The sequence below is a fragment of the Eptesicus fuscus genome, chromosome 1 (assembly GCF_027574615.1).
Source record: "Eptesicus fuscus isolate TK198812 chromosome 1, DD_ASM_mEF_20220401, whole genome shotgun sequence".
In the NCBI taxonomy this organism is placed as follows: Eukaryota; Metazoa; Chordata; class Mammalia; order Chiroptera; family Vespertilionidae; genus Eptesicus; species Eptesicus fuscus.
This window is the reverse complement of record NC_072473.1, coordinates 89,743,587-89,759,764: the sequence shown is the minus strand read 5'-3', so window position 1 is coordinate 89,759,764 and position 16,178 is coordinate 89,743,587. Positions and strand designations below refer to the sequence as shown.

The 16,178-nt window shown below is 38.3% G+C and overlaps 1 protein-coding gene across 1 annotated transcript in view; it reads right to left on the bottom strand.

The window, feature by feature from the left end:
* WDR44 (WD repeat domain 44) overlaps positions 1-16,178 on the bottom strand; it is a 92,739-nt gene that overhangs the window by 43,522 nt on the left and 33,039 nt on the right. The window contains exons 2-4 of the mRNA XM_028133111.2: positions 15,987-16,020; positions 7,325-7,390; positions 227-863 (exon numbers count right to left, since the gene is read on the bottom strand). Of these exons, the coding sequence (XP_027988912.1) occupies positions 227-863; positions 7,325-7,390; positions 15,987-16,020 (737 nt within the window). The remainder of the gene's footprint in view (positions 1-226; positions 864-7,324; positions 7,391-15,986; positions 16,021-16,178) is intronic.

Here is a 16,178-nt window from a genome sequence, read left to right as displayed (position 1 = left end):
TCCAATGATAACAGATTTGAAAGTTTGAAGTCTGCTGAAATGTTCAATTATAATAATGTAACTAATCACCAATATAAATATTTTCACTTTTTATTATTAAAATAATTTTTACAACTTGGTCATCAATGTAGTTTACATAACATAAACTAAAACAAAGTAACAAATTTAAACAAGTTCAACTCAAAAATATCCTCATAACAGTACTTATTTCTCAATTAATACTTGCCATCCAGATCGGGTGTTTTAAGAGCCTCAAACTCCAATTCACTTTTCTTTTTTCTTGGTGGTGGAGCAGGTCGAGATGGAGGTGGTGGTCTAGGAGGTGGGAAATTAGTTGGAGGGGGTGGGCGTGCTGGAACAGGCTTTTTTGTACTAGCCACTATATCAGGTTCTGGAGTAAGCTGTCTTGGGGGTTTGGCAGGAGCCAATTCTTCCACAGTAGCAAAATCTTTAGCAGATGAGGAGCTTGAGGATGCAGATTCTAGAACATCACTTCCTTTGATTTCCACTGCTTCCTTGTTCAATACTTGTGTTTCAGTTTCAGGCACATTAAGCTGCTCAGTTGAACTTATTTCAGTTAACTTAGTGGTTTCATCTACTGGCTTCTCACAGGTGTCATTGGAAGGAAAACATTTTTTTGGTTCTAATTCAGTTTCTTCAGATGTATTCTGACTCTCTGCCCTTTTGGAATATTCCTGTAGGACTAGACCTGTGGCTAACAGTCCTGGTATATTGTTAAGATCTGTTCCAGCCACGAGAGGACTGGCAGTAGCCTTATTAGACTGTCCTTTTCCTTTGGAATCCAAAGAGTCATCGTCAAGCTGAAGTACTTTCTGAGTCTCCTCAATAATACTTTCAATAATCTGATCAAAAGTTAAAAAGCAATTTTTAAAAATGAAGCCATTTACAAGAACATAGTAACAGCTACTCATTTATATAGTACTTACTATGTGTCAGACAATGCTATCATCATATACAAATGAGGGAGCTAAGGTAGAGAGGAACCAAATGTTTTGTCCTAGGTCACAAAGCTTGTGAGTGACGAAGCTGGCACAAAACTAGGGAGTTTGTTTCAAGAATCTGCACTCTTAACCATTATAATAGGGAATCTGGGCTAGTACATGTAATCACAAAAGCTTAGTCAACACTGTATAATAAAGTTCAAACATAAATTTACAGTTAGACTCTTCATGTCATAGTTCATTTACATATTTATTCCAAGATAGTTATAGTAACAGCCTGCTGATTTGAGCCTAGTTAACAAAATCACGAGAAGCAAAACCACCTAGTACAAGAATTCAAATTGTTTAGCTCAAAGCCTATGACAGGAAAAGCCAGCAGATACAAGGATATTGTTGTTCTTAAACAGAATATACATAATACCCAATATTCAGAGGGATGCCAGGACCATGAAATAAGTTCAAACAGCCTTGGCTGATATGGTTCAGTTGGTTTAGTGTTATCCCATGCATTGAGAGGTCACCGGTTCGATTCCCAGTCAAGCCACATACCCGGTAAGGGTGCATACAGGAGGCAACCAATTGATATTTTTCCCTCACATTGATGTCTCACTCTCTCTTCCTCCCTTCTTCCCTCCTTCTCTCTAAAATCAATAAAAATATATTAAAAAGAGTTCAAACAGCCAACTCGCTATGCGTTTTCCCCACTTTATTTCTTTTTAAAATATATATTTTTATTGATTTCAGAGAGGAAGGGAGAGATGGAAACATCAATGACAAGAGAAAATCATTGATTGGATGCCTACTGCATACCCCCTACTGGGGATTGAGCCCTGGCATGTGACCTGACCAGGAATCGAACCATGACCTCTTGGTTCATAGGTCAACTCTCAACCACTGAGCGACACCAGCTGGGCATCCCCCTTTATTTCTTTTCTATAGCTAAAAAGTACAGATAGTCTTTCTATGTATTCTATCAACATTAAGAAGAAAATATATTTTCTACCCAGTCCTGTCATTATTGACATTAAATCTCCCAGCCCACTTATCTTTCCACCATGCCCAATCATGGATGACTTCTGCTTTATCAATTCCTCGGCTCCAGAAAGCTAACAGAACATGGCACATGCTAACTTGAACTGCATGTTATTGCTATTGAACAATATTCCTGCTATTGAACAATTTCTTAGCATCTCCCATATATTACTTTTTCTCAACCTTCAAATGTTTAATACCAGACAGAAATCATTTTTACCAGAGGAATATTAACTAGAGTCAGGAGTGACTCAGTCTTAACAGAAGCTGGATTCCTGTCAGTTTAAGAATGAATAAGAAGTGAAGACATAGAGACAGGCCAGCATAGTCTACAGTTTCAAAAACTTGAATATAAATGGGAGAGGATGTAAGAAAGTGACCCAGCATTTTTATAAAATGAGGGGAAGGATCCAAGGGAAAGGATGGAAACAAAGTTCTGGAGAAGAAAAGAAAGAAGATCTACTGTGCATTAGATCTAGCACACACATTCTCTATTTAATCATCAAATAAGCTTTGTGAGGTAGTTAGAGTATCTCCTTTCTACAAAACAGGTATCTGAGATAAAGGCATTACGAATTTTGCCCAAGGTTCTACAGCTAGTAAGCTACAAAGTCAAAACTGATATCCAGGTTTTTCTCAAAAATCCACACTACTATGGACAGGAAAATAAACTAAATTCTCAACAATGACATGAAAAAGAGGTTAAAGATGAAAACAAGCTGACAGGTAAGGGAAGTACGAGATGATGAAAAGGAGTGAATTCACGTTTCTTAGTCTCTAAAGTCTAGATGGAGTAAGAAACAAGGTCATCTGCTGAAAGTGAGTGGGATACTAGTGGGCACAGTAAGAATGAGGTGAATGTAAATGTTTGAAATAATCACTATGCATAATGGAAATATCCATGCCATTAGAGGAGTCAAAATGAGGTTGAAAATCATAAGACATTCCTAATCCGTTATCTGAGAACAATCTCTCCCTTCTCTGAACTCCCATCATTCTTACTGTTTATTACAGTATGAGCTATAATATAAATACAAGGTAGTATATGGGCTAGTTCTGTACAAAATTACTCCACACAGGGTAATTAATTTTTGGGAAGCAAGACCCATGCTTTCTAACTCTTCATATGCTACCATAATACCTATTTACAGTATCAACCCTTGTATTTTTCCTCTGTGTTTTAGGAGATAGCAAACAGGAAAAGAGCAAGAGAACAGTGAGAATAAAAACCAAGATGGAGATGATCATGCTAAAGCAACTCTTTGCTTCACATTACCTCTCTGCTTCAAAGAACTCATTGCTTTCCCATTAATTATAAAATAAAACCCAGATGTTTCAGTATGACATAAGGCATTCCCATAATCTGGCCTTAACTGTGGTCTCTAGACTTGCCCTCAAACATTTTGCACATGAATCATCTCCGTGCCTTTCTTTGGTTGTTCCTTTCCTCTCCTATCTCTGCCTGCCCAAATCTTACCCATTCATCAACATATTTGCCAGTGTTATCTCCAATAAGGGTTTAATCTTCAACATGTACAGGGAACTCATACAACTTAACAAAAGGAAGATAAATGATCTAATAAAAAAATGGACAACTGACCTAAATAGATACTTTTCGAAAGAGGACATAAGGAAGGCCAAGAGACATATGAAAACATGCTCAAAGTCACTAATCATCCAAGAGATGCAAATCAAAACGACAATGAGGTACTATTTCACGCCTGTCAGAATGGCTATCATCAACAAATCAACAAATGACAAGTACTGGCGAGGATGCGGAGAAAAAGGAACCCTCTTGCACTGCTGGTGGGAATGCAGACTGGTGCAGCCACTGTGGAGAACAGTATGGAGTTTCCTCAAAAAAAAACTAAAAAATGGAACTCCCATTTGACCCAGTAATCCCACTTCTAGGAATATATCCCAAGAAACTAGAAACACCAATCAGAAAGGATATATGTACTCCTATGTTCATAGCAGCACCATTTACAATAGCTAAGATTTGGAAACAGCCTAAGTGCCCATCAGCAGATGAGTGGATTAAAAAACTGTGGTACATCTACACAATAGAGTACGATGCTGCTATAAAAAGGAAGGAACTCCTACCATATGCAACAACATGGATGGAGCTGGAGGAGCATTATGCTAAGTGAAATAAGTCAGTCAGAGAAAGATAAATATCACATGATCTCACTCATTTGTGGAATATAATGAACAACATAAACTGATTAAAAAAACAGATCCAGAGACAGAGAAGCATCGATCAGACCGACAAAACTCAGGGAAGGTAGGGAAGGGTGGGGGTAAGGGGGAGAGATCAACCAAAGGACTTGTATGCATGCATGTAAGCATAACCCATGGACAGACACCAGGGGGGTGAGGGTATGAGCGGTGTGGAGGGGGGTAGGAGAACAAGGGGGGCATAAGGACACATATGTAATACCTTAATCAATAAAGAAAAAAAGAAACCCAGCTCAGATGCTACTTCCTCCCTGAAGTCTTCCTCATTCCTACCCCCAAGCAGTCTCCTTTTGTGTTCTTATAATAGTTTCTAAGTTTACTTGAACACTTATTATATTACATCCAATTTCCTCCTCTACTAAGATGTATGCTACTGAGAGCATGGATTGTGTTCTGGTTTAGGGTATATCCCACAGCCTTCATTATTAATGTATGATACTTAATTCAATTGAAAACGCTGGAACTTAAAAAGTGATACCTAGAGCCTTAAGCCTCACTCTCTGTCCCATGGTGTTTACTCAACTTTTTTCAGCTTCTAAAATCTACTTTAAAAATCACTATTTTTCTTCTACTAACTATAGTTACTAATCTGTAATTTACCCTAAGAAAAAAGTCTCTTTTAAAGGTGATCTCCTGGCTTGTGCATCGACACTCAACCACTGTGAAACACTGGCCAGGAAAGAAAAAAAATTATTAAAAGGGGTAAAAAAGCTCTAGTGGAAAAAGTAGAAACATTTCAAACTTTCAACAATAAAAACAGCTAGACACATGTGAAAGACATTTGCTTGATGGAAACTGATAGGTCAAATGAAAACAGTATTGAAATATGATGAAAATCTAAAAATGGTAAAAGACAAAGGTAGAACACAAAATTCTATCTACACTACAATTAGGAAAAAGAATATGCAAATAGGTGAGAACCAGAGGAAATGCTGAAAAATCAAGATTGCTGTTTGTTACAGAGCATAATTGCAGGCAATTTCTGATTTTAAAAAAAAGGTACCACTCGAGGATATGTTATTATTGATTTGAGAGAGAGAGAAGAATGGAGAGAGAAACAACAATGTGAGAGAGAAACATCCATTGGTTGCCTCCTGTGTGTGCCCCAACTGAAAAGCAAACCCACAACCTAGGTACGTGCCCAAACTGAACCCGCAAACTTTTGGTGTATGGGTCGATGCTCTAACCAACTGAGCCACCTGGCCAGGGTGGCACCATTCATTTTTTTTTTATGTTGATACATAGTACCACAATTTCTCCCCAAAAGAAAAAATGTCCTTTTAAAAGAAAAAGTATGATCAATATTGAAATATGCAGTCCATTAGATTTTTAAATTCCATAAAGGTAGAACAATGGATCTCCATTGGGGGTGAGTTTGTTCGACACCCTCCTTAGACATTTGGTGATGTCTGGAGATATATATATATATTTTTTAAATTTCTTTATTGATTAAGGTATCACATATTTGTCCTCATCCCCCCATTCCCATCCTACACCCCTCCCCACAGATGCCCCACCCTCCTGTTGTCCTTAACCGCTGGTTAGGCTCATATGCCTGCACACAAGTCCTTTGGTTGATCTCTCCCCTTTACCCCCACCCTCCCCTACCCTCCCTCTGAGGCCCGACAGTCTGATCCATGCCTCCTTGTTTCTGGGTCTGTTCTTGTTCATCAGTCTATGTTATTCATTATTTCCCCTAGATGAGTGAGATCATGTGCTATTAGAAATACACTTAGAATCGAAAATGAGACAAGCAATAATGGTTATGGTGACAGGCAAATGAATCAGTGTGTAGTGAGTTTCTTTCTGGGCCAACAGTTCTTTTGAGACCCAATTTCAATGTCCAACAGTTCTGGAGATATTTTTGGTTGTCATGATGGGGTGGGGAAATCTATTGGTATCTAGTGGTGGGAGCCAGGGAGGCTGCTAAATATCCTACAACGCACAGAACAGTCTCCCCTTCCTTCCACAAAAGAATTAGCCAGCCCCAAATGTCAATAATGTCATTGCTGAAAAACTCTAGTGTAGAGAATGTGTCATCTTGTTGATTTCTGGAAACCTAATGGCTAGAACAATGCCTAGGGTGCAGAAAACACTCAACATAAATGAATGAACTCACACCATCCTTTCTCCTTGGGGTTTATCCTGATACTGTGAACTACCCCATTGTCAAACTTTTTATCTTGTGCTCAGTCTCATCTAATAAACCAAATTCTAAAGCTTCATAGGATCAATTCTTTATAATGTATCAAAGGCACTATGAGTAATGACTTCTTATAACTTCCAACTTCTAAAGACATCAAAATTTGCTACATGGAGTTTCTAATACCTTTAACACTTGGTAGTAACCTGAAGAGTAGTTATAACTTATTTTAATACAAATCCAAGCATAAAAATAAAGACACATTATAAAATATTTTTCTAAGTACTGTTTCAAATCAGAGGGGAAGGGGGCTGGGGGAGGTTGAAGAAGGTAAAGGGAGTCAAATATATGGTGATGGAAGGAGACTAAACTTAGGGTAATGAACACACAAAGCAATATACAGATGGTGTATTATAGGATTATACACTTGAAATTAATATATCTTATTAACCAATGTCATTCCAATAAATTTAATAACAATTAAACAAATAAACAAATATGGTTTTAAGAATAAATTACCAATTATAAAATGACTTCTAAAAAGCCTGATGATCTTCAATCACAAATTCAACAGACTCAAGGAACATTTCTGAACATCCACCATGTACAGACCATTATACTATACTTAATATAGAACATTTTCTACTTTAAATATACCATGTAAAAAATAAAATAAATAGTATGGCTGGTGTGGCCCAGTGGTTGAGCATCGACCTATGAATCAGGAGGTTATGGTTGGATTCCTGGTCAGGGCAATGCCTGAGTTGTGGGCTCCATCCCCAGTAGGGGGAGTACAGGAGGCAGCAGATCAATTAGTCTCATCATTGATGTTTCTATCTCTCTTTCCCTCTCCCTTTATCTCTGAAATAAAAAAAATATTTTTTAAAAATAAAATCAATAAATACACCATGTAAACAACTACTAAACTTATATTGACATAATATCTTACCACATCTTGTTTCAATTCTCGTACAGGGGACTCATTTCCAACTTTGTGTGCAGTGTTCTCTGTTTCCTATTTTAAAACAAGAGAAACAGAGACCAAATGATAACATCCTTCCTTTAAAACTGTTTAAAATGGGTACAAATTAGAATATACAGCATTAATAAATCAAACACCCAGCCCAGCTGGTGTGGCTCAGGGGATGAGCATCGACCTATGAATCAGGAGATCAGGGTTCGATTCCTGGTCAGGGCACATGCCTGGGTTATGGACTGGATTCCCCAGTAGGAGGCAGCCGATCATTGATGTTTCTATCTCTTTCCTTCTCCCTCTCCCTTCTTCTCTAAAATTAATAAAAGCATATTTAAAAAATAAATAAATCAAAGGCCCATAAAGGGCTCAACTGTTTGTATACTGATAGATGCCCAGAGGTTTTATGCCAATTGGGACAATATGGTTTGTATAAGAAGGTTATCAATCAGCAATTTTTAATTTTTCAACTGCAACAGAATATTTTCCTTTAAAAAGTGACTTTTTAACCTTAATAAACTGTGCAGCAGGGATGGGAAACGTCTGGCCCGCAGGCCAGATAAGGCCAGCAAAATCATTTGGTCAGGCCCTGCCAAGCCATTAGGGGTGAGTTAATTAAATGTCTGATCAAATATAGTAGGCTAACTTTTAAGGTGCTAATTTTGTATGGCCTGCGAATGATGCTATAAATATCCAAATGGCCCTTGCCAAAAAATAGGTTCCCCATCCCTGCTATACAGGAAGATAAGAACTACTAAGTACCTTCATAGCCTAAAAAGATTAAGGATTTAAGCAAGAATAACAGAGTATTGCTGCATAAATATAAAAGTATATAATGCAGAAAACCACATTCAGACAATCGTTTTCTTAAAAACTCTATATTCTTTAGATAAAAGGAAGCAAGACTTAACCAGAAATTAAATGAAGTCCCCAGAACAATAGATGAACGAAATTAAACCCACCGAAAATACATATATATCTACGTATACATTCATATACACATACGTACATATATATATATATTTGGAAGGTTAGAGAAGGTAGAAGTGGATACTGCATTTTTGCTAGAAAAATTTTGGTGAAATAAGATAACCATACATTTGTAAATCATAACACCATATTTTTCTCCATCTTAAGTTGTCTTTACATTTATAGAATACAGCAATTTGAACACTACTCCTAATATCGAGAAAAACAACAACAACCCTCTTCATAATTCTTGGTGCACACCACAGACTTGTTAAAGAAGGCCACTATAAGCATTTTTTTAAATTTTATTTCACTATAAGCATTTTTTTGTCAGATAAGTGACCTAAGACACATAAGGGTGTATGTAAGTATTAAGGTAGCACTTCTACAAAGTATCCAGATGTTACCGCAATAGGCTCCATGATATAGTTACTCCAGAGATTATTATAATGCTAAAGATACAATGTGCTAGAGGAATTTCTGTAGGACTTCTAATATCTTAAAACTGAAAAGCTGTTTCATTGAATTCCTTCTAGTATTTGGGGAACACTACCAATCTTATATAGATTCTACTAGAGAAAAACTGTTTCATGGAATTTTAAGTGTTAGATAAAATTCAGTCTACCACAGCCCAAGAGGGCCTAACATGATATTGCCCCTGCCTCCATCTTTTACATCTTCTACATTTTCACTCTCCCTCTCCCACCAATACCCACAATTACACTTGATGGCTCTCTACCATCCTTAGGGTCATAGCTCCAGTGTTATTACATCAGAACAGCCTTCCCTTACCACCCTAAAATAGCCTCACCCCCTCAACTTTCAATCACATTATCATATTTTCTTCTTTGTACTATCATCATCTGAAACTACCTTGTTTACTTATTTTTTTTTCTCTTCCCTACCCCACTAGAATGTTAGCTCCTTGTTTGTTCTGTCTACCACTCCTTACCCATCACCTAAAACCGTGGTCGGCAAACTGTGGCTCGCGAGCCACATGCGGCTCTTTGGCCCCTTGAGTGTGGCTCTTCCACAAAATACTATGGCCTGGGCAAGTCTATTTTGAAGAAGTGGCGTTAGAAGAAGTTTAAAAAATTTGGCTCTTAAAAGAAATTTCAATCATTGTACTGTTGATATTTGGCTTTGTTGACTAATGAGTTTGCCGACCACTGACCTAAAACAATGCCTGGCAAAAGTAATCATTTGTTGAATGAATGTTGAATAATGCATGTTCTGACTTTTCTTCAATTAATACACATGTCTTAAGTTTATATATCCTTTAATCGAATACTGGCATTAAACTTATTATAAACACCTATAATCAAAAGCAATTAAAGGTGGGGAAAGAGTTAATTGGAAAAAGGTGGTCAAAAGGTACAAACTTCTAGTTAGAAGATACATAGGTACTAGGGATGTAACGTACAACACAATGGCTATAGCTACCACTTCAGTTTAATATACAGAAAAGTTGTTGAGAGTAAAAAGAGTTCTCGTTACAAGGAAACATTTTTCCATTTTTTCTTTCTTTTTATTGTATCTTTGTGAGAAGGTAGATGTTAGCTAAACCTATTGTGATAATCATTTCCTAATATATGTAAATCAAACCATCATGCTGTACTATTTAAACTTATACAGTGATGTATGTCAGTTATATCACAATAAAACTGGGAAAAAAGAAACAAAAGAACAGTTAATGTATGTTAGAGAAACACCTTCAACTGTATTACAAATTAAGTATAAGTATCCAATTATCCTCCAATAACTGTTAATTAGTAGGAAAATCAGAGGCATTGGACAACCTACTTCCATGGATATTTTCCCTAAATTAACCTAAGCAAAATTACACACTAAAAATTCTTGTACCTCATTTTAATTTGTTTGAATTAATTATAAAGATCACAGATTATTATTGTCACACTGACCAAAACTGCCAAGCAGTGATTAGACTTCTATTTTATTTGGCTTTAATAAAGCTCTCTTGGACTTTGAACTTTTGAAAGCTATCAACTCATATAAGTTAAACTATTAAGTCATAAGTCTAAAGGAGTGATATGGCACCTACCAGAAGATACAATCTCTAGAGAAGTAAAATTGAAAGATTTCTTAGTAAAATCTCATTTAGTATATCTACATTTGGTATAGCTATCCTATATAATAATCCTATATAATAAAAGGCTAATATGCAAATAGACCGAACAGCGGAATGACTGGTCGCTATGTGCACTGACCACCAGGGGGCAGACGCTCAAGGCAGGAGCTGCCCCCTGGTGGTCAGTGCGCTCCCACAGGGGGAGTGCTGCTCAGCCAGAAGCAGGGCTCATGGCTGGTGAGCGCAGCGGCGGTGGTGGGAACCTCTCCCGCCTCCGAGGCAGTGCTAAGGAGCAGGGAGCCTGGCTTCTGGCTGGTGAGCTCAGTGGCAGTGGCAGGAGCCTCTCCTGCCTCTTCAGCAGCGCTAAGGACCCCTTGGGGGATGTCCAACTGCCGGCTTAGGGGAGCAGGCCTAAGCCGGCAGTCGGACATCCCCCAAGGGGTTCCCCTGGACTGAGAGAGGGTGCAGACCAGGCTGAGGGACACCCCCCCTAGTACACAAATGTTATGCATCAGGCCTCTGGTATCTATATAGATATGCATAGATACATATATATCTGCCTATATATATCTATCTATATATGTCATATATAATTCTCTCCCAGTACTAAGATCCAGGTCCTTTCCCTAGCACCTCAATCAGGCTTTGGGGATAAAGCAATGGAAGCCAAGTATGTGCTTGCAGACAACTAATACCAACTTAGCTAGACTTGAGACAGTATTCATTTATTACCCCTTCTGGATTTGGACTGCCCCATTACTAAAGCACAGTACCTACTAAATCCCAGCTTCCCACCATCAGGCCATTTCTCTAACCTCTATCTATCACAACCTCAGAAACACACTTCCTTTAAAAAGTGTGGCAGATCATTCAATTGCTAGCAATTCACACCACATCTATTTGCGTTGGATATCAGAGTGCTGCTTGTACAATCCTTACATTACTGAGTTATAATATTTGAGCTTTTAAATTTTAACAAGCATATCCAATAAAAGACTAACTCAGTTTCACAAATTATTTGTACAAAAGTGATCTACACTAAAAAACAAACAAACAGGAAACAATTCTTAAATAGCTGTCATAGTCATCCATCCAGTCCTATCAACACTGTCTCTTTGTTGCTCTTATGTCTTGACATTCTGCCTCTTAACAACTATCTCTCTGCACTTAGTCTATTTCCTCCAAACATTCTTCCATCCTTCTACCATGTATCTTTTGTTAATTCCTCAGCAAAAAACCTTGGAGAGCCCTGGCTCGTGTGTTCAGTGGTTAGAGCATCTGCCCATGCACCACAGGGTTGTGGGTTCGATTCCGAGTCAAAGGCACCTACCTGAGTTGCGGGTTCAACCCCCAGCCCTGGTCAGGGTGGGTGCAAGAGGCAACCAATCGATGGATCTCTCTCTCCTCCCTCCTTCGCTTCTTATCTCTAAAAATCAATAGAAAAATATCCTCCGGTGAGGATTAACAACAACAAAACAAACAAACAAAATAATAAACAAGAAAACCTTGGAGAGCACAACTGTAAGACATGTAAAAATTGATGTTTTAAATGTCTTTTTAAAAAATTTTAAAGCCCAGAGTTTTAAGCTGACATTTAAGGCTCATTAAGTCTGGCCCCAATTTTCTTTTCCAGCATTCTGTAACTGAAATATTTACATGGTCACACCAGTCTTTTAATGCTCCCAGCAAATTCTGTCTTTGCATATTAATTAGTTCATACTATTGCCTAACATACAATGCTTTCTCAATTTTTCTCTATCACCTATGCAAATCTCTCTCAATTTTCAAAGCCCAGCACAAGTTCTACCTCCTTCCTAAAACTTTTCTCTGCTATTCCAGGTAACAGTGCTGTCACAGTCACTCTGTCTCTCCCTTCCTCCTCCAAACTTCATGTAGCACTTTGGGTCTATTCTATTCTATAAACATCAATACCTCATATGTCATCTCTTCACATACATGTTCTTCTGTAAGATTACAAAATAATAAAAATATCGATACTACATCAAATTTTTATTGGTTTGCTTAAGCTATCCATCAATACGCTGTGTGTACATAATATGTACTCAATAGTCTTGAGTACATCCATGCCATAGAATACTACTTTACAGTGAAAAAAACAAACAAACCATTGATACATGCAACACCTTGGATGGATCTCAATCCTTTCAGCCAATCTCAAAAGGTCACACATGCCCTGCCGGTGTGGATCAGTCAGTGGCTGAGCATCAACCCAGGAACCAGGAGGTCACTGGTTTGATTCCCAGTCAAGGTACATGTCTGGGTTGCATGCTTAATCCTGTGTGGAGGGCATGCAGGAGGCAGGTGATGTTTCTCTCTCATCAATGTTTCTATCTCTCTATCCCCTCTTCCTTCCTCTCTCAAAAAAAAAATCAATAAAAACATAGATATATATTTAAAAAGGCCACACACTACATGATTCCATTTACAGGACATTCTCAAATGACAAAATTATAGAGATGGAAAACAGATTAGTAGCTAACTAGGGTCATGGATGATGTGGAGAGGGTGACATGTGTGACTTTATAAAGGGATAGCACAGGGAGATCTCAGTGGTGATGAAGCAGATCTACATCTGAAGTATGGTGGCGGTTACACAAATATACACATGTAATAAACTAACATAGAACTACATACTCACAATGTCAAATTCCTGGCTTTGATATTGAGCTATAAATAAAACATAAGCACTGGGGAAATGGGTTAAGGATACACAGGATTTTCTCTGTACTGTCTTTGCAGCTTCCTGTGACTACAATTAAATGAAAAGTAAAAAATAACAATATCCAACTTCATATTTAGCTACTAAATATGTTGTCTATCTAATTTTATTTAAGGACAATCTATAATTACAGAGATAAAGTAAATTCCCAAAACCTATTTCACCTAAAAATATCTCAGAGCTAAGTGGCTTTTAAAACCTATCTACACTAATAAAAAAGAAACATGCAAATTGACCATACCTCTGCTACAACCCAGCCATGCCTACCAGCCAATCAGGAGCAAGTATGCAAATTAACCCAACAAAGATGACGGCGGCCATGGAGCTGGAGCGAGCAGGAGGCTTGGGTTACCCCGGCGATGGAGGAAGCCAAGCTTCCAGCCTGCCCTGGCCGGCCCTGGCCTCTGCTCAAGGCTACAAAGTTTCAATTATAGAAGATAAATAAATCCCAGATACTTGCTTCCAGCTGGCCCTGGCGCTGAAAAAAGAAAAAAAAGAAAAAAAGGAGGGGCTGGGGCCTGAATCACCGGGGGAGGGCATGGCCAGCCTGAAAACAGCCCTCAGCCCCTCACCCAGGATGGCCACACCCTCATGGGGTGAGGGTCCCCACTGGGGGGCTTGACCAGCCTGAAAACGGCCCTCAACTCTCACCCAGGTTGCCCTACGCCCCAAGGGAACCCCCACCCTGATCTAGGACACCCTTCAGGGCAAACCAACTGGCCCCCGCACGTGCACCAGGCCTCTATCTATACTAATAAAAGGGTAATATGCTAATTAGACTGGGAGACCTTCCAGGAGACCTTCCAGATATTCTTCTGGACAAAGGCATGGTGGCGGGGCCAGGGTAGAGGCAGTTAGAGGCCAAGAGGGGAGGGCAGTTGTGGGTGATCAGGCTGATGGGGGGCGGGGCTGTTGGGTGTAAGCAGACCAGCAGGGGGCCCCGTTGGGGGCGATCAGGATGTCAGTGGGGGTCAGTTGGAGGTGATCATGACAGTGGGGGAGGCAGTTTGGAGTGAGCAGGCCAGCAGGGGGCCAGTTGGGGGCGAGCAGGCCAGTAGGCGGAGTGGTTAGGGGCAATCAGGCAGGCAGGTGAGTAGTTAGGAGCCAGTAGTCCCGGATTGTGAGAGGGATGTCTCACTACCGGTTGAGGCCCAATCCCTGTAAACTGGCAGTAGGACATCCTTTGAGGGATCCCAGATTGGAGAGGGTGCAGGCCGGGCTGAGGGACACCTCCCCCCACCCCCGTGCATTAATTTCGTGCACCAGGCCACTAGTCTATAATAAAAGTGTAATGTGCTAATTAGACTGGACAGCCAAACGACCTTCCGGACGTCCTTCTGGACAAAGCTGGGGCTGTGAGGGCCGAGCCCTTTGCATGAATTTTGTGCATCAGACCTCTAGTAAGCATAATAAAGAGCAATGATCTCTGGATATGAGGATTGAGAACATGAGGAATGGGAGGGGAGTTACATTTTTCTTTATCTACTTTTGCACTGAGCAAATTTTAACCATGTCTGTATACTACTTAAAAATTATATATATAAAAGGATTTTTATAAAATATAAGGAATAAAGAATTATGATGTAACCTTTCTTAAGCACTCAATTTAAGAAAAAGAACATTGTTACTATTGGTTTTCAAGTCTCTTGTATATCCTTTTCCATTTCCATTACATTTGTTGCCTCTTAGAGATGATCAATATCCTAAACTTTGTGTTTATCATTCTCCTGCTATTCTTTATAGTTTGACTATGCTTGTAATTCTAAACAATATATTATTTAATTTTGCATGCTTTTGAACTGAATATAAATGGACTCTTACTGCATATATTTTTCTGTGAGTTGTTTCCACCCCCACCCCCCATTTAACACTATGGTGCTGAAATTCGTCCATGTTATTGGATAAAACTAATTCATTCATATCCATTGCTGTAGAATATTCTATATAAATATACCACAATTTATCAAAGAGACCAATATCCAATGTGTATAAAAAGAAGAAAAGAAGGTAGGGACACTGGAAGTGGAAAAAATAAAGCATGTTTGAGATTATAGATACATATGTCTAGACATACACAACACATACAAACATACAAACACACACATACAGTACATATCCCATTTGATATAAAATATCAAAATCAAAAAATATCTATTTGGTGATATTCCTGTAATTAAAATGGCTCTCAGTGATATAATGTCTTTATACAAAACTTTTTGCTTAGATATAAGGCTGGGATTGATTTTTATGTATGGTAATGATGATAATATAGGTGCCCATAAGCAATATACAAGTGTTTTGGTTATTCCACATTTTTGCCATGCAAGTATTACTTTTGCAATTAAAACACACACAAACACACATAAATACAAGTATTTTATAGTGTTTTGTTCTAAAAAGTTTAAACCAAATAAAATTAGAAATCTAAAAAATACTTATAGTCCTTCCATATAGCACAATATATAATTACCGTATTTTCCGGCGTATAAGACGACTGGGCGTATAAGATTTTCCTGGGTTAAAAAGTCGTCTTATACGCCGGAAAATATGGTAACTATCTATGCAGCTTTGAGCACAAGTCACTTCACCTCTAAGATGGAAATACCGTATTTTCCGGCATATAAGACGACTTTTTAACCCAGGAAAATCTTATACACCCAGTCGTTTTATACGCCGGAAAATACGGTAGTTATTTTACTATCTGATCACAAAGACAATATTACTTAGCAAAAAATAATAAACAGAAAGCAAAAGCAAGAAAATGAAGAATTATATAAAAGAGAAAAATGAATGGAAAGTGTACATTTGTAGAAACATAACTTTCAGAAAGTACAACTTACCTTTAATGTTGAAATTCCAACCTTTTCTGAAGACCTGTTCAGAAATAAAAGCAAGGTGGCATTGAATAGTGCAGGTGAGAAAGAAAATACTTCTATACACTTATTAAAGACAAGTAAACATTTTTAAAAACATGTATATATTTTGTGATTGAAACAAGTCCCTGTGCATATAGAAAAATGTAGAAAACTCAG